The sequence below is a fragment of the Dermacentor silvarum genome, chromosome 5 (assembly GCF_013339745.2).
Source record: "Dermacentor silvarum isolate Dsil-2018 chromosome 5, BIME_Dsil_1.4, whole genome shotgun sequence".
Classification (NCBI taxonomy): Eukaryota; Metazoa; Arthropoda; class Arachnida; order Ixodida; family Ixodidae; genus Dermacentor; species Dermacentor silvarum.
In genome coordinates, this window is record NC_051158.1 from 27,886,304 (window position 1) to 27,913,784 (window position 27,481).

Below are 27,481 nucleotides of genomic sequence, written 5' to 3' on the forward strand. Positions count from 1 at the left end.
AGTGGGCAACAAGCCAGGAGGACTGTTCTGACGGGTTTCGGAACCGACTTTCTGTTGGGACCAGTTGTCCTTGCTTCTCGACCCGTCCTAAAAAGTCTGCGAGTCTCTTGCGTGCCACTCAGCACAACGACGCCTCGCAGCCGGTATGTACTCCCTTCATTCTCGGCCCTTCCCCTCCAGCCTCTGCGTTGGTGAATGCCGACACTAAACACACGCTGTATTGTTTCGAAAGAGCCATTCAGCTTTTCAGAATGCACCGACATGTAACTGTGCGTGCACGAATGAAATGCATTCAGCCTGGGCCCACGAATCACACAGCGATGAGTCTTGTGCGCCGTTGCCACAATGCCTCTTTCAGCAAAGTGCCGCTGTGGCATGCGATGGTTTTGGTAAATTCAAATTAATCTAAAGATCTGTCCAAGTGGAGGTTGGGGTTGGATTCATTTTGGCCACTTACGGAATCCTAAAATGCCATCTGCGAAAAGCCTTTGTCTACAAGAAGACAAACCTGGCCGTGCATTATCTCCAGTTCGGCATCCCATGTGCGGCGCCACTCAGTGAGGACATTGAGTATCATCCACGCTTTCTTGTGGAACGCATATCAGACTGGAAGGCCTTTCGCATCCTTGAAGCAGAGTAACGATCTGCTCTTGCTGATAACGAACCGCCGCAGTTTGCATATGCGCACCGAGCTAAATGGGAGCATACTGCTCATTTTTCCTCCATGGCATGTACTGCCCTTTAGATTCAATATTGTGTTTGACAGCAACTGCTAAAGCAGTGCTGTTTTAACATTTGTCGGCATTACATATTTACGCTGAGATGAGAAGTTATCGCAAATTCATTAGGAGAAGCGTACTTGCAGGGGTGTGGAATGGCGCAGCGTTCGATGTATGCATAGTACATTGGTATATTTAGCATGAGATTTTCAAGGGAATTTTTTACAACTATTCGATACAGACAATAATTCGATATATCCGAGTTTGATATATCTGGGATTGACTGTACCATGTTGTTAGTTACAGTTCCTTACTGCAGTTCGTAGGTGTACAGTCGAGTGCAAAATTTTAGAGACCACGGGAGCGGCGACTAAACTGCATCGCTGCGCCTTCTGACGGCTGCACACCTAAGTTCGAGAGCGCGTACTACGTACGCGCGTCTCTTTTTATCTGCCAGCCTGCTTGTTTGGTCGCTTCAACTGCGCAACTCTGCACAACTGCGTTTGGTCGCTTCAACTCTCCAGAACGCAGGAGAGAATGCAAGGTGCCACTTCTGCAGTCGCCGTGGAATCGTAGAGCGCAAAAGACATCGCTGCTTCCTGACCTTATCACATAATTCGATTTCAAAAAAGTGACGCAAAGCATGTGTTCTGTGCCGCGGAACGTGTAGAAGCAAGGTGCAGAGGGTGGTGTGCTCCCAGCGCTGTCAGTACAAATGAAGTGTTTTCGTCACGATATGACGATATCATCACTCGGGCGATTCCACGGCGACTGCAGAAGTGGCACCTTGCGCTCTCGCCCGCGTTCCGGTGCGTGCCCGGTTGAAGCGACCGAACGAGCAGGCTGGCAGGTAAAAAAGGATGCGTGTGCGCAGTATGCGCTCTCGAACTAAGGTGCGCAGCCGTCAGAAGGCGCAGCAATGCAGTTAAGTCACCGCTCCCGTGGTCTCTAAAATTTTGCACTCGACTGTACATGTGTATAGCTGTTTGCCACTCATATCATGCTTTTAAATATAGGGTGTCCCAGCTAACGTTAGCCAAGCTCTTCAATGAAAAAAAAAATATATTTAAAAGACATGGCGCAAGATACGATTTTAAGACCTACGATGTTTGGTCGTCAAAGTTCTGATGACCAAACACTGCAAGTCTTATGACTGTATCTTGAACCAAGTTTTTGTGACCTTTTTCTTTTTTTCCGTTGAACAGCTTGGCTAACGTTAGCTGGCACACCATGGTATATTTTCCCATATCCTGCAACAGCCTTGACACTGAGGCTAGCAGTATGTGTGTGTCAAACAAATAACTAAATATAACGAATGTACTATCGCGCTCAGTATCAGCTACAACGCGCATGGCAAAGAGCTCTCCCAGGTTGAATAGCAGCACCGATCGGCGATGTGTTCCCGTTAAAAGAGAAAGGGTTCTGGCATTCTTGTTTCAAACTTTGCCCCTTCATGCCTTATGTAAACCCTCTCCCCCAGTTTAGTGCACAAAATCTTGTGGTCTCAAGAAAACGAAAAGGACAGACGGTGAAATTCTACGATGTGGGAGTGAGAGACTAAAACAACCACGCGCTCGTAAGCAGAAGGTGGATCACAAACAATGCACAAAAGTGAGTGTGTACTCCCATCTCTCAACTGTGTTTCTAGTCACTGTTCTGGCAAAAATCTGCCATTAGGACGAAAATCTGCTGTTACGATGTACCAATAAACCTTGATGTAATCGAACCCACTAATAGCACATGTATTAGTTTTTAACAAAGCAGTTGTTATGTCAGTACTAATTCATTATATCCGGGCCTACTGCAGTGTAATACCCCAGCCAGACGAGCAAATTTAGTGACACTTTGAGCGAGTGCACCTCGCCTCGCTGAGTGTCACTTTGGCAGCGTTGTGCTTACCGGCAAAACGAAGTGTCATTCAGGATTGATGACAATGACGATCTTCGAAGCCATAGGGTTGATACGATTCTCGAAATTTTGAGTTTTATACATGGTTACTGTTTCATTACGAAAGAAATACTTATGTACAGAAGCCTCCACCATCAAAAATAGAAATACTGCAATCCCATTAACACGTCTATTTGTTTTGAACCAATACAAGCAAGGAACTTATCCGAAATCCACAGGGTCAAAATGGCGGAATCCGCCAGAAATTAACGTTTCAAGCTTTTTTTTTTTTTGGCTTCACTGATGTCACAGAGACGCTCAATGCATTTGAAATCACGAAAAAGTAGTCTTAGAATTAGTGCCAACTCTGCTGTGAGAATTTATTTACTTATTCTTGAAGCATTGCTATCAAGGCTACACACTTCAACGCAGCGAAGTGCGTTCTTCGAACAAACTCGTTGACAAGTGACACTCCCCAGCAAGTCTCATTAAACCTTTCCGTCTGACAGCCTGCAAGTGATACCAACGGGGAAGTGCACTCGCTCGAAGTGTCACTAAATTTGCCCATCTTACTGAGGGGGTATAATTGATTCTACTGCAACTCAAACCTGGTCCTCAAACCCGATAGTTCGTTACATGCAGGGTTGGTATAAGCAGGTTACAAGTGGGTTAAGCCTTGCTGAACCCACCCTTTATCAGCCAGCAGCCCGCCGCAGGTCGCCGATGAGGCGTTCCATTTGTCGAGCGAAAGAAGGAAGGTCACGCTCCCAGGCGAGCCCCGCCAGGGGCTCGGGCGGGATCAGGGCCGGCAGCAGGCGGCCGTAGAAGGCCTCGAAATCCACAGCAGCCAGCTCGAACAGCAGCTGCTGAAACTCGTCCCTGAGCAGATCGCGCACGGGCGACGACACTAGGCAGTTAAGCAGGACCTCCACGAACTGTGCTAGAAGGCATTCCCGGAAGGCCAACTGCGTGGAAAAGACGATGGCTGTGAAACACCAGTGCTTCCTCTGCTATCCATCTGCAAACATCCAACAGAACTCCATCAAAGCTGAAAAAAACTATAGTGGCATTTATACTGGCAGCTCATAAGTGATCACTACTACTTACGAATTGAAAACAGTAGCTAGAGCACCGAAGATTCCTCATAAAACTTTTGTCATAAGTTGCAGTGCACAAGTGGTGACACCTCTTTCCTAAGGCCCAGCAGGAACTTCTGCACACTGCTTCTAATGTGTATCGAGGTTGCTTGAACCCAATAATGTGCCTTACTTGGTGCATGTGTTGGGTGCGGCCACAAATTACATTTAAGGGTACAAGAACTGAAATTTGGGTGAGCTTGTAAGAATTCATACTCGACTCAAAGTGCAAAAAATAAGGACACAAGAGGAAGACCAACACTCGTCCTGTCTGATCTTCCTTCTTGTGTCCTCGTTTTTTCGCGCTTTAAGTCAAGTATGCATTAAGGGCTTGTAAGGAAGCATAAGAGTTGAAATGAGACGCATTCCTTATTAGAAGTTTTATCTTCTGCACAGCTGCTATGACAAGGCACACCACACTGGCATTCTGCTCTCTTGGAAAAATGCCCCCAGGCTGACCTTGTGGAAGAGCCGACACCGGCGGTTGAGTGCCGACAGGGCCAGCAGGTTCTGGCGCATGAGGCCTGGTTCGCCCATCCGCAGGGACCAGCCATAGGCGGATAGCAGCCGGCCAAACTCGGGCCCATTGTGCAAATCCTCGGGGGCCGCCACACCGCCGGGAAAGAATCGGCGCCAGTGGCACACCAGGCACTGCTCCAGCAGCTCGAACAGGGGTGGGCCCAGCACGGGCACCAGGGCAGGGCACTGAGTGATGGGAAATACACATTTAATAGCAGTGAACTCAAAGTAGCGAGTGGGTGAGTGAGAGAGAAGATAGTAAGTCAGTAGGTGGGTGAATGAGGGAGGGATAGCGAGTGTGTAGGTGGTGGAGCGAATTAGCGATAGTGGATCGGTGAATAAGTGAGGGATAGAGAGTGGGTAGATAGGTGAATGAAGAATTGCGAGTGGGTAGATAGGTGAGTGAGGGATAGTGAATGGGTGGATCGGGGAATAAGTCAGGGATGGTGAGTGGCTAGATAGGTGACTGAGGAATTGAGAGTGGATAGATGGGTGAGTGAGGGATAGTGAATGGGTGGATGGGGGAATAAGTCAGGGCTAGTGAGTGAGGAATTGTGAGTGGGTAGATGGGTGAGTGAAGGATATTGAATGGCTGGATGGGTGAATAAGTCATGGATAGAGAGTGGGTAGATAGGTGAGTGAAGAATTGTGGGTGGGTAGATAGATGAGAGAAGAATGGTAGATGAGTGAGTGAGTCGGTAGACGCCTGAATGAATGAGGAATAGTGAGTGGGTGCATATGTGAATGAGGGATGGACAGGGTGTAGTAGATGAGTGGGTGGATGAGGGATAGCGAATGGGTAGTAGGGTGGGTGAGTGAGGGATGTGAGTGAGGGAGGGATAGGACATAAGTAGACAGACGAGAATGAGGAGATGTGGCTATAAAGAGAGGAAAACTGCAGTAACTGTCTCACACAATGATGGACACCTCAACCATGGTGTTTGGGGAAGGAAATGGAGGAAAAAGAGAAAGGGTAGAATGAGAAGAGTAAAGGTAGGTGCTGCGCATTGCCAGTTTGACGGGCAGGGAACATCTGGACGAGTGAGTGGACAGAATAAATAAAGTGTAGTGAATTGACATATAAATGAGTGATGAGTGCATAGATGTGTGAGTGAGTGAGTGATAGGGAGTGGATAGATGTGCGAATAAGTGAAACTTCAAGCGAGCTCAACAGAGATGGCTGACAGAGTGACTTAATAGCTATATCAACTACACCAACTATACAGTTTATGGGAGATCAGTTTTAAGAGCCAGATCATGGGACAGCTTCATTGACATTGCGGCTTGAATGAAAGGCAAATAATGTTCTTGCCAGGCTGGACGTGCTGGCTGGGACTTTAAAGCTAGTGACTTCCCCCGAAAGCTATATATATATAAAAAAAATAGATACTAACTCTACATGTCCACCTAGCTTAGGGATACTTGTGCATGTATTTCCATGTTTCCAAGCTCTTGTAAGTACTGCTTAGTTGTACTGCCTGGCTGTGTGCAAAAGCACTTGTGCTTGTGCAAGCTGTTTTATTATTTTTGTTATGACTATAAAATAAATTACAATTTTAGTTGTCATGCATAAGACAATCAGGTTTTATTACAACTGTACAATCTTTACTTTAAAAAAGATTTCGAGACCTAGAGAAGTCAGCTACTGCATTACACTTGTGGTCACAATCATCATCATCAATGGCGGTGGCGGCAGCCTATTTTTTATGTCCACTGTAGGATGAAGGCCAATCCCAGCGATCTGCACTTACCCATATCTTGCGCTAGCTCATTCTAAGTTATACCTGCAAGTTTCATAATTTCATCACACTACGTGATTCTCTGCTGTCCTCGACTGCACTTCTCCCCTCTTGGCACCCGTTCTGTAACTCTAAAGGTCCACAGGTTATCTGTCCTTCGCATTACATGGCCTGCCCAGCCCCATTTTTTTCTCTTAATGCCAACCAGAATATTGGCTACACTCATTTGCTCTTTAATCCACACCACTGTCTTCCAGTCTCTTAACGTTGCGTCTAACGTTTTTCATTCCATCGCTCGTTGCACGGTCCTTATCTTTTTCTCAAGTTTCTTTGTTAACCTTAGAGTTTCTGCCCCATAATATGTTAGTACTGGTAGAATGCAATGATTGTGTGCATGTCTTTTTAAGGATAACGGTAAGCTGCTGGCCATGATTTGATAATGCCTGCCACATATGCTCCAACCCATTTTTATTCTTCTCCAAGTTTCCCTCTCAGGATCTGAGCGCCTGTGAATAACTGACCTAGATAAACATACTCATGCACAGATTCTAGAGGCTGACTGCCAATCATGAATTCTTGTTCTCTTGCTCAGATGTTGAGCATTACACCAAACATTGTGTGGTCACAATCACAATGCCACAACTAAGGTATGCAGTGGAATCTCGATAAATGGAAATTGCTTAACGGAACACCATTCTCATGGTTGGTTGGTTGGTTTTGTATTCATACAACCCTTCAGTGTTGTCTTTCAGTAAACGAAGCTCCTGATAAATGGAACCAATTTCCCTGGTCCCTTGAGGTTCCGTTTAAAGAGAGTACACTGTAATAGGATTTCCGTCCGATGCAAACCTGAGCAAGTCGTGGCTGGACCTGGTCCAGGCATAGCCTCAGAACGGCGGGCAGGAACTCCCCCAGGCTCGGTTCCCGAACCAGGGGCAGCAAGAGCGCCAACAGCCACTCCAGTCCACTAGCGGCCTTTGCCTCCTCAGACTCTTGGGACACCCGCTGCTCCAGGGCGGTCAGCAGGGGACCCACCCGGCTCGCCCCGAGCTGCGCGGCCATCACCCGCACCAGGCATGCCAGCAAGCCTAACACCGGGTCCTCCCCACCTCCTGCAGAATGTGCAGCCTCTCATGAAGAGTAGGCAGGCGTTGTGCCCCCCTAGTTGACAGCCTGCTCCTTGTCTTCCCTTTCTTCTGTTTCAAGTGTATGTGCGCTTTCACACCAAATTATAATAATAATGACACACTATAGCAAGCCACCCGTTATCTGCCCTACGCATTACATGACCTGCCCAGTTCCATTTTTTTCCCTTCTAATCTCAACTAGAATATTGGATGCCCCCATCTGCTCTCTTAACCGACACCGCTGTCCTGTTTCTTAAGTCTTGCAATTAAAAGGCACGCATCCACTCTGAAAGACACATGTGACACCACAGGGCAATATTATTTGCTTCTTTGGTTCATCCATGAAGTGCAACTGATGAAATACATAGACTACAGCCAACTGTAGCTGCAAGTTCCCTCCATTTGCTTATATACAGTAGAACTTCGTTGATACGATCCAATTTCGCACAATTTCCCAGTGTCAACGTTCGTGATAGAGAATACAAAAAGTGATCCAATACAATTATGCTTCTTTTTTTTACGAGTTAATACGTCCCCAGAAAATACGATCTTTTAGCACCAACGTTTTCTGGCCCCTAGATCCCATATGAACAAGAAAAGGTGCGACGCACGCACTATCGCACTATCGAGAACAGTAGGTGCCCACCACGGATACTTCCCTGCAGTACATGCACTAAGTTTCCTCTTTCGGTACCAACAAATCCCCTAGCGGGTCGTTACACGTTGCATTCATACCTATTGCCGCCAACCCTATTAAAAATTTAATTCTGGCGTTTTATGTGCCAAAACCACGATATGATTACGAGGCATGCCATCATGGGAGACTCCTTTTTTATTTATTTATTTATTTATTTATTTATTTATTTATTTATTTATTTATTTATTTATGAATACTGTGGTCTTGAACACAAGGCCATTGCAGGTGGGTGTACATATTTCTATAGTAACATATTGAGACAGAAATGAAAATACGCCAAGGCAAAGGCTTCAACAACACATATACATAGCAGAAATATGTTCATCAATGTCATCACGTGCAAGACCGTAACAGAATGTTAATCTCGGTGCAGGATTTACAAGCACCGAAAATGGCTCAATTTTGATCACCTGGGGTTCTTTAATGTGCACCCAATGCACGGTTCATGGGCGTTTTGTATTTTGTCACCCATTGAAATACGGCCGCCGTGGCCGGGAATCGATCTCATGCCCTCGGACTTAGCAGAGCAATGCCAAGGCCACTACACCACTCTGGTAGGTACCGCCAACCCTATTGCAATAAGCATGTTCACCTATCTGTTTCACAATGTGTATGGCCTAGTGCCGCTGGAAGCGTGCCACAAGCTTTTAATATAGGCGATAAACCAAACATGCCGCCGTTCCCTGCTGCCGGCGGCGCTAACCGAAAGTCATGTTTCGCTCTGGCGCCATTGTATTCTGCTGTTGCGTGCCACCTTGATTTCGTTTCGGTTTCTTATTGTTGGCTTAAAACACTACACGATAGAAAAATGACAAAGCACTGTCAAAGCACTTGTCACGCCACAATTCTCGCTGCCCCACCAGGTTGACCAGTGCCTTGCACCAATTCTTGCTGAGTGGGCACATCAAAGCTTCCGGCCAAGATGGCCCGCCCATAAAAGCTGCTGTCCCAGGCAGAATTCGAGGAGCACAATCGTAACTTTGCCGAAGCCGCAAAAGCGAAAACATGTGTCTCGGGCCGCTCGAGACACATCGGCTTGGGGCACATCGGCAACGATTCACCCGATGCTTCGCATTACATAGATGTCAGCTGCAACTGAGTTTGCCAAATCTTTTAAGCGAAGCTTTATAGGCTCACAAGTTTCGACGGTGGTGGTGGTGTCACGCTGAAAAGTGGGCCGATCCTGGCGATAGTGCAGAAAGGGTCCAAGCTGAATGGCACATACCCCTGTGGGCTCGGGGACCTGTAACGTGCCCTTGAACTACCCTTGTCACACGTGGGACCCAAAGAGACAAAATCACCAGCCCCTTCCCCCTGTCGAGAAAATGGGAGTAAGCGAAGCTTGTCGTCCGATTCTAGCGTGAGGGCTTCCGAAGTCCAGGCGAAACGTCAGAGAAGAGCCGCGGACCCCGAGTTGCAGGAGCGCGATGTTGAGGCCAAACGTCAGCGAAGAGCTGCCGACCCTGAGTTAAGGGCAAATGAAGCAAAACCCCTGCGACAGTGTTGTCTTGCCAGATGTTTCGATTACCCCCATTTGCCCGACAGGGGAAGGGCTCTGAGTTTTTTAGTGACTTCGAATCGTATGCTTTTCTGGTTAGTAAGGTTTCTCACTTTTTTTTTTTTTTTAAATACGTATGAACGAGAGTCTACTGTACTCAATTATATAAGAGACTGCAACAGGCAGTACATAACAGAAGTTATGCCTGTGTCCAATCCTACTCTTCCATCCTGTGTCCTTTCCCGAACCATTCCCGAATGGCAGGATGTAAAAACGAAGTTCGAGGAAGCGGCATTCCGTTTTCCTGGGTACTGGTGAATGAATTCTGGGGTCTTATGTGCCAAAACCATGATTTGATTATGAGGCACTCCTTAGTGGGGGACTTTGGATTAATTTTGACCACCTGAGGACCTTTAACGTACCCCAATGCACGGACACAGGCATTTTTGCATTTCACTCCCACCAAAATGCGGCAGCCGCATTCAATCCTGCGACCTCATGTTTAGCAGCGCAATACCGTAGCCGCTAAGCCACCATGGCGGGTCTGGATACTGGTGCTATATTACCAAGGACATAAGGCCATGGAACTGCCTCGAGCTTTATAGTTCCAGGCAGAGTACGTTAAACATGCTAGTTATCCTGCAGGCACCATGACATCAAACTCAACTATGCAGCATGCCAGAAGGCCGTCCTGCCAAGGATGGACACGTACTGTGCAGGGTGGGTGGCAGGCGCTCCAGAAGCAAGGGCCACACCGGAGCCAAACCTGTGCTCGCAACCTGCTTCGATCGACTTCCCGCACCTTCCAGCACTTCCACCAGGGCTCGCAGCAACCTCAGGCTACGCTCCACTGCCTCCCCTGTGGGGCAATGAAAAAAATGAGCATGGTAAAAAACTAGAGGAGGACGCAAGGATTGACTGACGGGCTAGTCTATTCATTATCACAGAAAATGCAGAGCTTCAAGACGGGACCCAAGGGAAGAACCTTGCCAGAGACTGAACTTCGCAAAGTTCAAAAGGCAGACGCTTTGTGCTACACTTTTAACCTTCGTGTTCACACGTGTGTAGAACTCTAGCTGCTTCCTCAACTCCAACCGACCCTCAGCTAAAGACGTCACATCTTTTAAACCCTTAATTGCCATGACAAATTTCGAAAACATTTTTAAAAGTGGGGAATTCTTTTTAGATCTAAATATTTTGCGGCAATTTCCTTTCTAAAAAAGTATGATACCAGGAAGGCCTATTGCATGTTTTACTGCTCTTGTCGAAAAAAGATTAGCAAAAGTCATTGTGCACTACGTATTTGTCAACATTACAACAAACTGCACACACACACACACACGATGCAAGAAATTGCGGGAAGTTCCCACCAACGTAACGGCACCAGAGTACGCTCGTTGTGCTGACGAGTTACCTAGTGGTCTGCAGTTGAGCGGTTAAACGATGCTGCTCAGTGATTCATCAGCCATGTGTTAGGAGATTAGGCACTCTCAGTTCTTACTGAGAGCAACTGCAAAGGAGGTTTTTTCTTCGAGCAACCATTTATCACGGGGCATGAAGTCTCCGAGGAGCATGACTGAAAGAGCAGAGGCTAACTCCGCGTATGGCATTGCTGCCCTCTCCTCGGCAGAGTCGAGGTGAGGGGCATTTGTCGTCACTTTGCAGTGCCAGAACCAGACAGAACCACTTGCGCACTTTAAAGGGATACTAAAGATAACATTTATTTAAGCTGTGTTGTAAATTACCCTTCTACAATAATAACCACACCCCTCTTGTCATGAGAAAAGACGCAAAATACGAGAGACAGGTGGCGACTCTATGTTAAAGTTCCCACACCAGCTCACAGTGATGTCAGAGGTTTTGACGATGCCTGCTCGCGCCTAGTTAAATTTCTGTCGATAAAGATGGACTACATCGTATTCTAAGATAGCCAGAGATTGAACTTCGCAAAGTTCGACAACATTTACCTAATGACAGTAGTGCAAATAGGAAAAAATACTTTAGGTCCGTGACAACACACTGACGTACCAACGCTGTGGTTTTGCCGCGAAACTTTAAAAACTGAACTTTGACCTTCATTTTCTTCTCTCACCGCGAAATAAATGAAAATTGAGTTTTCAAAAGAATGCTTCACCAGTCTAAACTGCCTTAGCATTTCTCTTCGGTGTCTCTTTAATTCGCTGTGGCACAGTCTATGAAGTACCTGCCCACCATACGAATAACTGCTGATGTCTTTCACCAGAGAAGACATTAATTCCACAAAGGCTAAGCATATGAACACTTATGGACATATGCACATCCCGCACATCTATTTAGTTTTTGCTCCAGTTCTCACTCCGCACACCAAGGCTTTAGAGCTGGCCTTTAGTGTCTTTTTCACAGTGCGGAATCATTGTGACTAGCCTACAAAGGCTTGCAACGCATTGCATCTTCCATTCAGTTGACTCTAGCGTTTGCTGCTGCAGGGAGAACCACTTCAACAGCCGTATGTTTATTCATACAGACCTTCCAGATTAAAGCTCTTTGCATGCCATGCTAGAATGCTGTGAGCGCACACGAGCACCTACACAACCTTGCTTCTGCACACGGCTCGTGACATCACAAATGAAAAAAATATATTCCGATACTCAGACATGGAAGGTAATGAGGCGCATAAACAACCACTGTAATCAGCCTACTTCAGCTAGCACAAGCTTTAACAATGTACTTCGTATTGAGTAGTGCAGGGCGAACCCCAGCACAGCAAGGACATACGAAAACACAAGGCGCTTGTGTTTTAATAGCACCTTGCGTTGTCGTACGTCCTTCTGGTGTCTGTGTTCACCTTAAGCTACTCGATAGGAAGATCATGTTACCAACAAGCCCTAAATTCCCACCATTTTGATAATGTACCGTATTTTCTGCACTGTTGTCTGCGGACCCTACCCACCCGAGACCTGAAGGCAGCTCACTTTCCCAGGTCTGTTCTTATTACGGACTATGGTGCGGACTACAGTCCAGAAAATACGGCATACAGAAGACTTTGCCCTGGTCACAACTCCGAGAGTGCCCTGCAGTGTTTGTACCTGGTGGCTGGTTCTGCAGTAAGGGTCGTGCCAGGGCATTCACCAGGCTGCTCTGCGCAGCGGCCCTCTGGTCCCAGCACTGGGCTGCAGCGGGTACTCGGGACCAAGGCAGGCATAAGGCCGCATGCGCCGCCTGCACCACCAGCTGCTCACACTGCACACAACACACGCAAAAGGCAAGGTTTTTTTTTTCTTAACCAGTTCTTCACCGGTGTGAAAACTCATCACATCAAGAGGTGGTGGGTTTGAGTGAAGTGTTAAGTTGACGGTTAATGTTTAAAGAGCCTTTACAAAGTGCACATCGCTTGTTAAGTGCACAGCTGTTCATGCATTGCGTCACGGACAGCTGTGGTGCGCCGTCCTTGACACAATGCCTGCCCGACTGCCTTCTTGTGCCATGTATACGCCGGGGACTAATGGGTAGAGAATTGGACAACTGCGCTGACGGACCCCAGTTCAAATCCCTCTATCAGACACGCTGAAAAGGCCCCATGCAAGATGAAGCCGGAACCTACCCACCAACTGACCGCAAAGTGCCAGGTAAGAGGCAAAGAATGTTTCGCATTAATACGTTTTCTGGAATCAGTCTCATTACCTTGCAGAAATGTACTGTAATGGGAACACGCAGAGAATGGAAAGACAGCTACGCGTGGTCTCACACCTGGGGGCTCAGCGGTCGAAGGCTCCCCTGGCACAGTTGCTCACACAGTCGCTGCATGGGCGCCAGCGACAGAAGCTGCGCTGGCCGCAAACTAGAGCTTAGTGACAGCAGCAGGCCACACGCAGCTCGACACACATTCTCGGGACTCTGAAAAATGAAGGCAGAATCAGAAGTCAACTTCACGTGGCACTAAGATAGTATGTAGAGAGGGGTTCACTGTTAAAGGGAACACTTCAGTGTCGAACGTCTCCAGATTTTCTACAATCTCCTAGATCTGCAGCCGATAACGTGCGGTTGATAGCCTCTGACTTCTTTCGACAAACTTGTGCAGTACACTGATATAGCTTCCGCAGCCACTTGCAGCTAGAGTGCCACCAAAATGAGAGGCACACATTTGAGCGTTCCCTTTAACAAGAGACCGCACTGTACACTGTTATTCATGCAAGCCACAAGGTTCATGCAAGCCACAAGGGCCAGCACTATCAATTGAACCATTGGTTTATCGACCAATCGTTTGACTCACTGATTGATTACTTGCTAGCTTCTCTGACTGACTGGTTTATCAGCTCGTTATTTGACTGATTGACCGATTAATAGTTTCAGTGGTTTATCGTTTGATAGATTGACCAATAGTTTCATTGGTTTATCATTTTAATGAATGATTGGCCGATCAGCTTTGATGTCACAAAGCAACACACGTGCAATGGGAAATGGATGTTAGCAGTCCAGTTTAATTCTGAACACCTGGGATTCTTTAACACGTACCCAACTGCTTGGCACACGAGCGTTTTTGGATTCTGATCTCAATGGAATGCCTGGTACCGCACCTGTGACTTCGGGGCTTAGGAGTGGAACGCTGGGGTCACTTAGCTACAATGGTGTGTACGCAGCGCTGTTTTGAAAGTAAACTGTAACTCGAGTCCAATCACAAATTTTCCTATTCAAGTACAGTAAAATGTTAATAAATTTTGAGGAGGCAACAAAAAATGTCTGAATTAACCGAATGCCAAATTACTATGGAATTTATCAAAAAAAAAAGGGGGGGGGGGGCTAAACAGCTGCTTACTGTGTCTTTGTAATGAAGAAATCCTCAACCCTAATTTCTGTTCAGCCCAAGATCAGCACGGAAGCTGCAGTGTTCGTCATCTCATGACTGATCAACGCTTGCTTATCAGGATCGTCGTATGTTCGAGGATCTTACAACTTCTTTCACAGTGAAGTGCCAGTTACGCGATACACCTCCCTTCATCCGAGTACACATGCTTTTCGCCACTGCACATACACCCCTGTTATTTTGTCACAAGCGAGCTGGGATGCCATTCTGGACACCACCAAGCTCCACTATATTGTAACGTTTGCCTCCGTCTTCTTGGCTAAAAATGCTAACTTGGCGGAATTTGACGAACTTTAAGAGTGCCTATGGTAGGATCACATTAGGAATAGTGCCCCTCAGGTAAATGTCGCGATAGATGATCATCCATTCATCATCCATCGCAGTGTAGTAGTAGAGTCGCTTTTCGTCCTCGATGGCTTTTGCCATGTTTGTGACATCACGCGTGCTGTGCCTTGCGCTGAATTAAAATGACACTACCGCTCGCCGCAACCACTGTGAATGAATCCGTGGTTGCTGTTGAATGCGATCACTAATGGTGACTGTGCATTTCTCAAGGGATGCAGCAGTAAAAACTAAAATAAAATGGCATGAAGTGTTTTCATGCCATTTCCGGACGGTTCCTGTTGATGACTATGGCGACGTGGACTCCCCTGCCTCATTTCAGGTTGGATGCTAGTGCCGCTTTCTGCTCTTCTGTGTCACACATTCGCCATGCCCTGCACTTGGTGCATACCAAGGGCTGTCACAGTTTGTGGGAACCCTCAGGTCCCATGACCGCAGCACGCGCAGCGAACGTCGCGGCAGACGCATGCGCACCAGGGAGAGTTGGGAGAGGGGAAACTTTCCTTCCGCGGGCGGCGCACGGGAATCGCAAGCGCTAGCAGCGCCACCGGGTGGGTCACGTAAGATCCCGCAGACATCGCCCGGGTCTCTTTGGTCCCCAGCAAGCGGCGACGGCGGAAGTCTCCGCCGCCGCTCCCGTATTCCCGCACGTGGTTAGTCAACCGCGTTCTTGCCACAGCAAACGCCGCGGCCCCCCCCGTATTCCCCAGTTGGTAAGTCGGAAGCCCTTCTTTACCTAGTGTATTATTCTCTTCGAGGGAACCCTCAGCGATGTCAACTATAGCAAGCTGGCCTGCTCGAAGTGTTAGTTGCAGTCGTAATAAATGCTTTCCGAGTGTACACGTGGTTGTCATCTATTGTTTCCTCGAGCTTGTACCGGACCGCGGTTGATGCGCAGGCATGCGCCAACCGCGGGGCTCGGTGTGCCGAGGCAGAAGGCCGTTGGCTCAGCCCCCATATCCCGACAAGTTAACTGGTACGCGGCCAAGTATGTCCAAATTAATGAGAGTCTGACGCCATTAAATAATGCATACACTTGCCGGGACCAGAGACCAGAAGGTGAATCCAAATTATCCAATTTTTCGAATTATTCAGGGTCGAATCAACAAGATCTTACGGTACATCTGAAGCACGGAAAAGCGTGTTATCATCTGCTAGCCAACCAGCGAGGAAAAGGCCAGTTAGCATGTGCTTTCACAAGCTAAATACACGAACCCACCTGTTCGAGGATAGGTGGCACAGCGGCCTCCACCAGGAGTTCTGTGGGCGGGACCTTGCTTCCCAGGTAAGCGCACAGCAATCGCAGGGAAGACAACAACTGTGCCTGCCTGAGCAGCAAGAAAGGGGGAAGGTCACATGTACTAGCTCACCTTAACTTTTGAACTAAACCTTGTGCTCAACAACAACTCTGCTTTGTGTTGTGCAAAGCAATTGACACAGTGAAGTTAAGAGGAACACTAAAGGCAGAAATTTAGTCATACTTAAGTTACAAGAACAGTGCTAAAAAATGTCCAACCTGTCACTTTTAGTGAGGACAAAGCTTTTGCAAGCGAGAACATGGTGTAAACGTAAAACACGATTGACGCTGTCACTGCAAAAACACAGTACCTACCATCGACGATTTCGTGTGTCCCTTAATAGTGATCAATAGTGGTCGAATGCTCAGTCACACGATACTAATTACATCGGATTTCATCATGAAAAATTATGGACATTTTCTCCTAATTTTACTGTATTTTGCTGCGAGATAATTCGCCTGTTTAACCCTTTCACACGGATCTGTAGGCACTATCTGCAGAGGTGCAGCGCCCTCTATGTGAGGCTTTTTGACTCAAAACAGGCCACAGCACCCAGCAAAGCATGGCCTCCAAAATTGAAGGCTCAATATGGGATTCCCGAGCTGTGGGAGCAATAAACGAGTTTCCACTCCGACAATTCTTTGCAGATGAGCATTTCAATACATGCGTGCGCTTAGATGGTGCGCTTAATGGTTTAGATGGTCTATTTGAGCTTGTCACCATGTCAGTGTCTCTGTTTTCCTGTCGCAATTTTTCCCTTTCTTTTTGTAAAAGCTGTACTGCCCTCATCGTGGTATCATCAACTCAATGATTGTGGGAGATGGCAGAAGATGATGTGTGCTAATGTGCAGCACTCCATCTGTCACGAGCGAACTCAATTGCGAAAGAAGAGTGCAGCTCCTTCACATGCGACTTGCTTTGTGACTAAGTCATCTCCTGGCATAAAATGAAGGTCATGAGGTTTCTAGAAGGGCAATGTAACAGCCTAGCCTGATTCGATGCATGCCTTCAGTGACCTTTCAAAGAGAGAGGAGTTGCTCGAGACTCGGAACTCCTAAGCAAGATCTCACAGTCAGCACTGCAATTGCATAAGATGGGTCCTCAGTACCTGTCAACAACACACTCACACATTTGAAATGTCAGCCGCTCGCACAGTGTCTGCATTCGCAAGCAGCTGGCGTCCATAGATGGCAGCCTGGCACAACCTGCAAGTAAAAGATATCTTCAGTGGAAGCTTCAAGCTGCGAGTGAAATGTTTCACTACTCACTCATTTCTGAAGGCCGAGACATTTTTTAAATCAGTGGTTCAGAAAAAGTGTACAAGATACAGTTAAACGACACTGCTCAGTGATTCATTGGCAATGTATTAGTATTTAGGCACTCTCAGTGCTATCAATTCGACTCTGACGGGACCGACGAAATAGATTTAATTATCCGGTGATAGATTTAATTAACATATAAAGCCTACTATATTCGGAAAACACACTGAACCACATCATAAGTTCTCATGCAACAAGTTATGCATCTCGCTCTCGAGGGCCAATTCGCCATGTTATACTCAAATCGGGCTCTGTATTTAACCTGGTCCGCTCGACAATAAAATGCAGTGGCCCAAGCCCAGAACGGGACCTAGTCAAGATGTCGTCGGGCTGCCCGAGCCTGGCCCACAGATCAGGTCGGGTACAACCTGAACTGACCTCAGCTGTCTTTCTATGTGTCAAAGCAAAATGTTGGCTTAACCAGAAGGAACAGAAGCACATCCAAGAACTCACCTTGTGGTCATCATGTGCGCCAGGTTGGCGTCTAGATGAGGAGCCAATCGCCCCAGAGCTTGCAGCAGGGCGGATAGGTTGCGCAACCGTTCAACCGCAGTGGCACCATGCGGTGATTGGTAATGGCTGAGCTCTGGATCCAGCAGCTCCATCTGTACAAACAGCCACAGCACTAGTTTTGAGCACTACGAGCTTAGCTGAGTGCACGAAACACAATTATGAATTCTCGTTCTAACGCATACCCCCAGCTGAGCCCATCAGAACTTCAGCAGCAGACAAAATGGACGTCTCCACTAGGTGGACACTTACAGAATTCCTCCCCCCGCCTCCCCCAGCTGTGAGGAAATGGAAGAAAAGGTCACTTGATTCCTGTTTCAGATACACTAGGCCGAACGCCATTTAATTCCTAGATCTGCGGCTTTCATTTCATGCCCATTCTTCTGGGCCTCGAGGTTATCGTCATCATTGCACCATAATCACCATCATCGGGCACCACAGCAGTGCACCATCACAGGAATGCTGCTGCTCCGAAGCACGCAATGCGCGTTTGTGACGATGATTTCTACAGGCATCTCCTTCGAAATGAGGCGGCGACAAATAGTCACATAGCCTGCTTGGGCTAATCAGGTATTACATACATGCATAGCAGTCTAGCATTTTGCCCATCTCCCATTGATCTTCTCTCTCTTCATTAAAACCTCTACCTCTATATTGTACAGTTAGTTCTATCAATCTCCTTTGCAGATTTTCTTTTTTTTTCTCCAATACTCTAAATGTCTCTTTATACCACTTTGAATCCCAGCACTTTAGGAAGGTAGATGTTCCCTGTGGGCCTCGCTGGGTAAATATCCTGGCCTTCCATTACGATGTGCCAAGTCGTTTCTGCACTTTTGCTGCAGCAGACACACGCTTCATCCTATTGCGAATATCTGCTCCGGTACATTTTTGTCCTCGGGCAGGGCCAGCTCGGGCATCAAATGCATCAGGCAGCACTGTGGCGCCATCTACGGGGCCCTAGCGCCACAAGGAGGCCAGAAGCGCAGATTCATCAAAGTGGATAAGAGTAGGCAAATAAATGCTCTTGCATTAAAAAAAAAGAAAGAAAGAAAAAGAGAAGCAGCTCTCACCACTTGCGCGCAAATGTCCTGGGGTGACAGCTCGGCTGCCTTGGAGACCAACGCCAGCTGGGGTTCCTGCAGGGACTCGGCTGCACTGCCCTCCCCTTGGCAGCATCGGGCCAACAACCGGGCCACCAGCGTTTGCAGCAGCGGCCGGTAATTGTCGGCCGACCGATGCGCCGCCAGGCGGGCCAGCAGCGTGCCCCACATCTCCAGGCACACGCAGTACCGCTCCGCACTTGACTGCAGTCACGGGGGGCAGCGTTGCTTGTGCACGACGAACCCAGAGGGTAACACTTCGTTTCGAGGCTCAGAAGCAGCGGGCCACTCACCTCTCGGAAGGTGTAGTCGAACAAGAGGGACAGCAGCTGAAGAAGCGCGGGGCTGTTGTCTTCGAAACAGGGCAGGCTTGCCCCAACGAAGAGGCGCAGGAACTCTATCAGCTTGTCAAGGTAGCTGCACAGAATAGCTTATCAAAACAGGGAAGCTAACGTGGGTAGTATGCACTAATCTTATGCACACAGAACGCTTAGTTAACTTCTCACGGCTAGGGTTTTTCTGAAAGACGTTTGAACTGCGCATAAGGGGACGATTTACCTCGGAAACTCTGATGTATCCTCGTATCCTATACATGAGAATGGAGACACTGCATTGCTCGGCATGCATTGTACCGTGTGATGAGGTTTATTGCATTTAAAAGAAGAGAGTTAAGGTCTGTACACTGCAGGGAGCAAAGATTTTATTTAGGCCATCGGGTTTCTTTTTTTCTTTTCTCCTTTTTCCTCTCTCTTTTTTTTTTTTTCAGCATCAAACTTAGAACTATGTAACTGCAATAAATAAACAATATTGCAATTCTCTAAACAGCACCTATCCAAACATCCCAAGTGAAAATTGATGTACTATTATGTACCACACTAAAAAAAAAAAAAAAACATTAATTTGCGAGTAGGACTTTTGAAAAAACCTTGTAAGCACTGTAATAATTTCAAGTAAACCACAAATTAATGTATCGCATTTGTTCCCTTTTGATGCTCTGACAGGTGCAGTTTACAGAACTACAATATCTATTTTTGGTGCAGGGTTAGAGATGTACAAACTTTGTGCTTCAGCTTTTATTAAGCTTACTATTTTTTCACGATTCTTATAAACAAGGCTAATGGAAGCCTAAATCAAAACTCTGCTTCCTACAGACAGTAGAATTCATCTTTCTCTCTTAAGTGCAACGAATTTAATTAAAATTGATTCAGCAGTTGTCTAGCGAGAGCATTTCTGCATTTCACACATACTTGAATTTGGAAGTTTGCCACGAGGTAAAGCTTCCTCAAAGGGGGGATCCCCATTTACACAAAAAGTACAAATGTCATTGCCATCATCATCAGGCCTATATTTATGTCCACTGCAGGACGAAGGCCCCTCCCTGCGATCTCCAATTACCCTTGTCCTGCTCTAGCCGATTCCAACGAGGACAACAGAAAACTAGGTGGGGTGATGAAGTTAGGAAATTTCAGGCACAAGTACAAATGTAATACAGTCAAACTTCGCTATAACAAAGTTGCATCGGACACAAAAATACCCTCGTTATATCCCATATTCACTGCACACACGTATTGTTTACATGCCGATATCGGCGAGACACTTGAGATTTACTTCATTACATCTCACAATTCACTATATACATGTTCTAATATCAAGGTACCACTGTAATTTGAAAATGCAAACTGCAACACGATGCGGTAGCACAGAAAAAAAAAAAGAAAAGGATACATTTAAAAAAAATGTTGTAGCTAGAGTAGTTGGATCTGTCACCAAGAGGTGGAGTGCCACCTCTTGGTTGCGGCACCTGAAGTGCAACCTATAAATTGTAACGTGCTGTGTAATGCTATACTACGTGCTGTGTATTGCTATACCCGAATGCTCCCGACCTGTTGTTTGCGGAGGCAGCGACGGCGGGAGAATTGGCAGCCTGCAGGGCACCGACGGCAAACTGCTGAAGCAATTGAAGGCAGTCAGATCCTAGGTCAGCTGCCGTAGCCCGCGCCAGAGCCTCACACAGGCAGGTTAGAGATAAGACACCCAGCTCCTCGGCATCTACCTGTCACGGAAAAGCAACACCAACAGCGAACGAGGTTCAAAACGTTTACAAAGCGCAAGGCAAGAAATGTAACAAGAAATGCTACAGAACTCATCTCTGATTACTGTCTTTGGGAATGCGACAGCATATCAGCGTCGTCGTGTGTTATGACACGATTCGTAAGCCTGTATATGCTTATTGCGACTTGATCTGATGACACCTGTAATGATTCTGGTGCTCTGTAACAGAGGATTCGCAGCCCATGACAGCAGGTAAGGAACGGTATGTGCTAAGGTATTCAACATACCTTCCCTAGCAGAATCATGGTGTGAACTAGTTGGTTGTGTATGCCGAAGAAAAACGAGTGGCCCCAAACGAGGAAGATAAAAACACTAACTGAGAGGGCATACGCCCATGTCCTGTCTATCTGTGTTTTTTTTTTTAACACGAAAGTGTTTTATTCCGGGGTCCACCAAGACTTCACTGACGTATTTCCGTCACGGAAATACGTCATAGAACATAATACAAAGAAAGAAACCAGAAGAAAAAGTTCCACAAACATGCAAAATTTGGGAATCGAACCCACGACCTCTCGGTCCGCGACGATAGATCGCCGAGCGTTTAACCCATTGCGCCACAAACGCATTCGCAGAGAGCTACACAGACGCGCCTTATATATCTAACACTCCTCCGTGTACCCGCGCTCTTGCTCGGGGCGGTGCCGCCGCCTATGAGCAGAAAAGAGAAGTACTGCATTATGACACTAAAGCCCGGGATACATGGAGCGAACTTTCTCGACGAACTTCACGCGTCAAGTAACGACGCGGCGACACGACGCAGGATGTTTGCTGTGTTGCAATACATGCGGCGAACGCCGCCGCGCGTTGGCCGCCGTGTTGGCGGCGGTCCCGGCCGCCCGCTTCGAACTGAATTTGGCGTTGTCCTTGTAGAATTCACTTAGTTGGAAGCAAATGACTGCGTAAACGGCTTTCGCTTAGTCTCAGGCCGCTTCGACGACAGAGTATTATGGATAACCTTGAGTAGTTTTCGAGATCGCTTCTCGTTTCGAACGCGTCTAAGCCTAGCGAAAGAAATATCCGATGCCAACGCCATCTATCGGGGAAGTCGGGAGATAGGCATGACGACAGCATGTGGCCTCTGAGATCAGAAGATTTCTGTTGAAGGTTGTTGTAGAGAGCTTGCACTGCTTGTCTGTTTCCTCGCAGATCAGCGGATATGGGATGTACAAATACAACGCGATTCCTGAGAGATCATACTAGGAACTACTCAATCGGTGCAGAGACATGCAGACACGGCAACACCAACGCGATTGCAGACGACGCGAAAAGGCGCGCGCGCGCGAAACACCAGCATGCATTGCGACCGGAACTAGTGCCTCCTGATTGGCTGTCGTCCACCGCTGCGCGCTAGACGCTTCCGGCGGCGGCGTTCGCCCGACGAAAATGTTTGGACAGGCAGATCGGCTGCGGACGGCAAATTTCTTGACGCCGGCCGTCGGACGTTCGCCGCCCGACGAAGTTCTTCGCTCGGACGCCGGTTATTCGCTCCATGTATTCCGGCCTTAACGCGCACCGACAGTGAACGCTTCGGTGGTCTCAGTACTACGACGCCTCGATGCCAGCATTCGAAGGGACGCTGGCATCAAGAAGCACTACCAACGCCACCTAGGTGGCGTTCACCGTACTCAGCACAGCGGAGCGTGGCCTCCGCAATTAGCTCTGAAAATGTTTCTGAAGTTGATCGCGGAGGCTGCAATTACGACGCGCTGTACGCGCTGATTTGACTCGGTGACGATTCAGTTACGTGCTTTGTCTTGCGCGTTGTATTAGTGTGTCAGTTACGTGCTTCGTCTTTCGCGTTGTGCTAGCGTGTGCAGCGTAGTGCAGCTTCCATATGCACGACGGTTGCTCATGGTCATCGACGTTGGTAGTCGTGATGGAGGAGACGTGCCACCAGGCGTCAGCGTGGGTGCATCAACGCCTAAGGGCGCTTTAGCCACAAAACACCAATAGACATTATATATCAATGTGCAATAAACATTACACTACTTCTGTGAAGACACGTTTCACTTTCGTGTTCTATACCGATTCCTATATAAGAGGGATCAACCACATTTTTTTTTACTGTACCACGACATCAGCTTTCACTGCAACAACCATGCAAACTCCTAGCTGACCTCAAACCTGGAGCCGGCATAACGCGATGAGAGAAATCAAAATAAAGGATTAGTGGTTAAAAAAATGCACATACAAGTTGCTGTCTGTGCAAATGAGACATACGCAAGGCAACTTTTATTTTACAATTGGTAATCACGTTCCAAAGCAAGAATTCGGGACTCTGACGCTAGTTTTCTTGCTCACGGGTACCAAGCATGCTGTTGCACGCCGACCTACACCACAGAAAAACGGCTGCGAAACTCCTGTTAAACAGTATAACCGCTTCGCTGTAAAAAGAAAGCGTTTGAAACATTTACAGTTGAACCTCGCTATAATGAAGTCGTATCTGACAAGTACATACCTTCGTTATATCCGATATTCGTTATAAGCACATGTACGATATGGACTGATATTGGTGAGAAAGCTTTTATATTTACTTTGTTATATCCGACAATTCGTTATATCCGTTTTCGTTATACCAAGGTTTGGCCGTACCTGTGCTTGGCCCTCCAGTGAAGACGAGGCCGAAGCTGCAGCACTGCAGCAACAGAGGGCGTCCATGAGCTTGGGGTCCACAGCTGACAGGGGCAACCAGCTCAACAGGTGCTCGGTGCACCGAAGCGCCTGGTGCGCGTTCCCACTGTCAACGGGCCTGCTCTTCAGCACACCTGGATTCGCACAGTGTGGGAAAAAAAAAAAGTGGCAATGTAGCGTATTTTTCCATCGACGGTCCTCTTCTGCCTCTTTCCTGTGCACCATACAGCTTGCACCATACAGTTTGTGAAAGTTTAGCACACGCGCTAGTGCTATGTGACAGGAAACAGCTGGTCTGCACATAATTGTGCTCAGTAACAGCTAATTTTTAAGTCCACTGCAGGACGAAGGCCTCTGTCAGCGAACTCTAGTACAGATTACTAGCTGGGCCAATCGGTTGATCATGACGACAGTGTTCAAAGGGCCCCTCACCAGGTTTGGCAATTTTGAGCTGACAAGCGCAGTGCATAGAATGCATGCTAACAATTGTGTTTGCTAAGTCTTACATTTCTTACAGGACAGAATAAAATGACAAGACACACACACACACATGGTGCTTACGTTGTTTATTAAGTGCACCGTGCTTCTCATCTCCAACTACTCGTGCCGTGCATCAGCCAGAGTCATCCTACGCTTGCAAATGTCCAAGTCTAATTACACTATCTCAACCTCTGCCACCCCCGACTACGTTTCTCTTCTCTCTGCACGAGTTCTGTCAATCTGACAAAGCAACCTGTATTTGATTTCACGCTTAAATGCAGCGTACTTAACTATAATTATCAGTGGTCCATTAAAATTTACCATTTATAAAGAGGACTTGTTAGGTAATGGAGCTTGGTACTGTGTTTTGACAGTCGCCGAATTAATCCTGTGCCCGTATTTTGTAACGTTTCACTTCATTTTCCATTCTTCTTTTCTTATTATGCAGCATACTTAGTGGCCGATCCCAGTAATAATGGTGGCTGAGCCAATACAGAAGAGCAAAAAGATTTTTTAAAAATGAAATGAAACGTTGAGAATATGACCCCTGATCACGATTAAGAGGAGGCCTTAGCTAGCAGTTGACTCTGACTTCTCTATTCAAATAGATATTAAATTCGCAGAAAAATTTGAAAATACAGCCCTTGTCCAACTTTTATGGCATTTTCTTTAAGCTCACAAAAGCTCAGTTCTCAGTGAAAGCAACACCTCGGAAACCGCAGAGCACTACAGCCAAACCTTGTCATAACAAAATGGTATCCAACAAAATAATAGACAGTATGACAAAGTAAGCGAAATTTCCCTTGAAATCCCCGTTGAGATCCATGTACTTAAAACCTCCTTTTAAAGAATAAAGGTTGTCCTGCCAATGGATATAACTAGATTTCTCTCAAGAACCAAGAAAACCCGACCCTTGTGATGGAATATATCACTTTTCGTGGAGTTCAGTGCACATTCGGGGCAGAAGTTCAAAACTGCTGCATTCCCGCATTGAATACACCATCGAGCAACACTGGTCTCTCTCACTACTGTGCGTAGCTGCCCGTACACAGCAGTTAATCATCGCCATTCTCTCTTTCACTGCGGCACCGTGCAGACCGATGCAGCTGGGCGTGGCCTTCGGGATTACATCGGTGCAATCTCTGACGCCACGCCAAGCTGCGCCTCTCCTGCGCTAGCCTGCTTGACGCGCCACAATGAGAAATAGAAGTGCAATGGCCTTCCTCCATGGCGATGGTGAGCCGTAGTTAACGCGTGGCAGTGCGAATGAACAGTACCCTGCATCCCCTTCTCTCCCTCACTGTGGTGAGTCACGCAGTCTGGTGCAGCTAGGCGTGGCCTCCAAAATTGCACTGGCGCCAGTGCAATCTTGGAGGCCACGAGTCGGCCAAGCCAAGCCGGCGTGGTGAGGTTCACTGGCCTCCTCATTCGCACAACAGAACCAGCCTGGATCAGCTGCGTAGTCAGTGCGCCGTGCTGTGTGCCATGTGCTGCTTGACCACAACGGACTTTGTTCACGTCACAGCGTGCAAGCCGTTTTCTTCTACTGCGTCGCCATTTCATTGGTTTGATGGCGCTATAGACAAGACAAGTAGAAAGCAGAAATGAAAGACCATCATGTTCGAACAGAAGGCAGCTATCGTAAAGGCAGTCACGTAAGGTACTAAGAAATGTTGCTGTTTCATTAAAATTTCATTGCATACGTGGCTGTGTAGCAAGTTCCACGGGCCATAAGGTCGTCTTCTTCAATGCATGTTCAAAGTTGTGCGCCCCATCGGGCATATATTGAAGTAAAGGGCTATAATGATATAGCGAAGTAATTTCGGATCTCCCTTCAACTTCGTTATAACAAGGTTTTACTGTAGTTGGTTGCATCCTGTCGATTTAGTACCAGCCTTTAGTGTCACCCTGAGATAGGACCAGGATGCCATGTACTTCTCCCAATCTCTTCTGAAACCACACCTGTAATCAATGCCCAGGTGCGGGGCATCTGTTGTATAACTAGGTGACGCAACTCGTCGAGGCGGGCAGCGGTCAAGTTCCCACGAGGTGCGGTCGCCACTTCCTCCGATGTCGTCTGCAGCAGCAGTAGCCCCAGTGGCCGTGTATCTTCGGACTGGCACAGCTGCAAATTGAGCATAAGAATAATATTTTCAGTTCTCCCTCCTTCACTCTATCAGTAATACACCATGCAGGACGTGCACATTTAGCTTAAAGTCACATAGAAAATATTTTGCTCTTACTGCTGCTCCATTAGTGCTTAAATTTCGCAGAAAGATAGAATTTTACGATCCTTATCATTCAATGCAACACTTGGCACACTGACTCTACGCGGTCTTTAGAAAGAAAAAAATGTGAAGTTGCATTCATATATGTGAAAGCTTAGCTGCTGACGAAGTCGGCAGTCGCATAAACTTGTGTCACTACCTGTCGGCAGCTGAGGAATGCAGCTGTTCCTCGAAAGCCAACCGAGTGATAGCGAAAGGATGCCTCTGAACTTATACAGTAATACATCAAGTTTTGCTGATGCTGCGTCGAAACATGAACCTGCGCTTAACACGTTAGTGCAGCAGCACTTTTTTGAAATCACGATTCCGGTGTGTGATGACCCACCGGTGAATCGCTTGTCATAATCCACTGGGGCATGATCCCCCACCAGTGAGTCAACAGGGAGTTGTGCTCCTTTGAAACTTTCTCCAAGTGGGGAGAGATGGTGCCACGATGCGTTAGATCAGAAGCAACAAGAACTGCTTCCTCTCCATTGATTGCTAGCAAAGATGCCACTTTCGCACTGCAGGAAATCCCCGCACAGCCCACAGGAGGAACAACTGCAGTGACCCACTCGTGACGCAGATCGTAGTCAACATGTTAAAGGAGTATGACATGAAATTTTAGACTTCTCTTTCTTTGCTTGCGTTAAATGAAGGTCCAAGCCTTCTAAACACTAGAAAATGTGCTGGCATGCAATTAGGTTCAATAAATAATTTGCTATATTACTTGCTTTTATGAACCAGTTATGGTTTTGTAACACAGAAAAATGATAGATGACACATTGGCTTGCTCCGTTCCTGTGATCACTACAGTTGCCACACCCAAACGGAGCCAGAAGAAAAGCGTCTAGAACTCTTGTTCACTTTTTTTTTTTTTTTTTATGAGCAACACTATCGCACTTTGCCTTATTGCCACATGACGTCAACAAGTTCAGCTGTGTGTCGTGATGTCACTATAAAGTTGATGACACCAGGGCTGCCATTTCGACACTCGCTTTAGTGTCAAACTAAAATAATGTTGTTAGTGTTTCCTTATCTTCATATTTTCTAAGTGTTATCCTAGAGGAGACCCTGATCATGAGAATGAAATTTACAGAACAATAAAAATGGCTTGGAGTGCGTACGGCAGAGCAATAACCAAATCACGACCGACAGCTTATTGCTATCCTTGAAAAGTGAAGTGTAGAATCATTGCACTCTACCTGCACTAGCACATGGGGCAGAAACTTGGACGTTTACAAGGAAGCTTCAGAACTT

The 27,481-nt window shown here is 47.1% G+C and overlaps 1 protein-coding gene across 2 annotated transcripts in view; it reads right to left on the reverse strand.

Annotated features, from left to right (window-relative positions):
- The window catches only part of LOC119453167 (exportin-6-like), a 41,740-nt gene that overhangs the window by 5,891 nt on the left and 8,368 nt on the right, over positions 1-27,481 (reverse strand). Inside the window, exons 5-18 of one of the 2 annotated variants that reach the window (XM_049667606.1) lie at positions 25,917-26,079; positions 23,436-23,608; positions 20,600-20,784; positions 19,025-19,148; positions 18,702-18,935; positions 17,575-17,726; positions 16,930-17,007; positions 15,724-15,832; positions 13,049-13,195; positions 12,388-12,541; positions 10,035-10,181; positions 6,850-7,112; positions 4,202-4,447; positions 3,296-3,571 (exon numbers count right to left, since the gene is read on the reverse strand). In XM_049667606.1, coding sequence (XP_049523563.1) covers positions 3,302-3,571; positions 4,202-4,447; positions 6,850-7,112; positions 10,035-10,181; positions 12,388-12,541; positions 13,049-13,195; positions 15,724-15,832; positions 16,930-17,007; positions 17,575-17,726; positions 18,702-18,935; positions 19,025-19,148; positions 20,600-20,784; positions 23,436-23,608; positions 25,917-26,079 — 2,445 coding nt within the window. In that variant the 3' untranslated portion in view covers positions 3,296-3,301. The remainder of the gene's footprint in view (positions 1-3,295; positions 3,572-4,201; positions 4,448-6,849; positions 7,113-10,034; positions 10,182-12,387; positions 12,542-13,048; positions 13,196-15,723; positions 15,833-16,929; positions 17,008-17,574; positions 17,727-18,701; positions 18,936-19,024; positions 19,149-20,599; positions 20,785-23,435; positions 23,609-25,916; positions 26,080-27,481) is intronic. The other variant, XM_037715176.2, reaches the window with a different exon arrangement.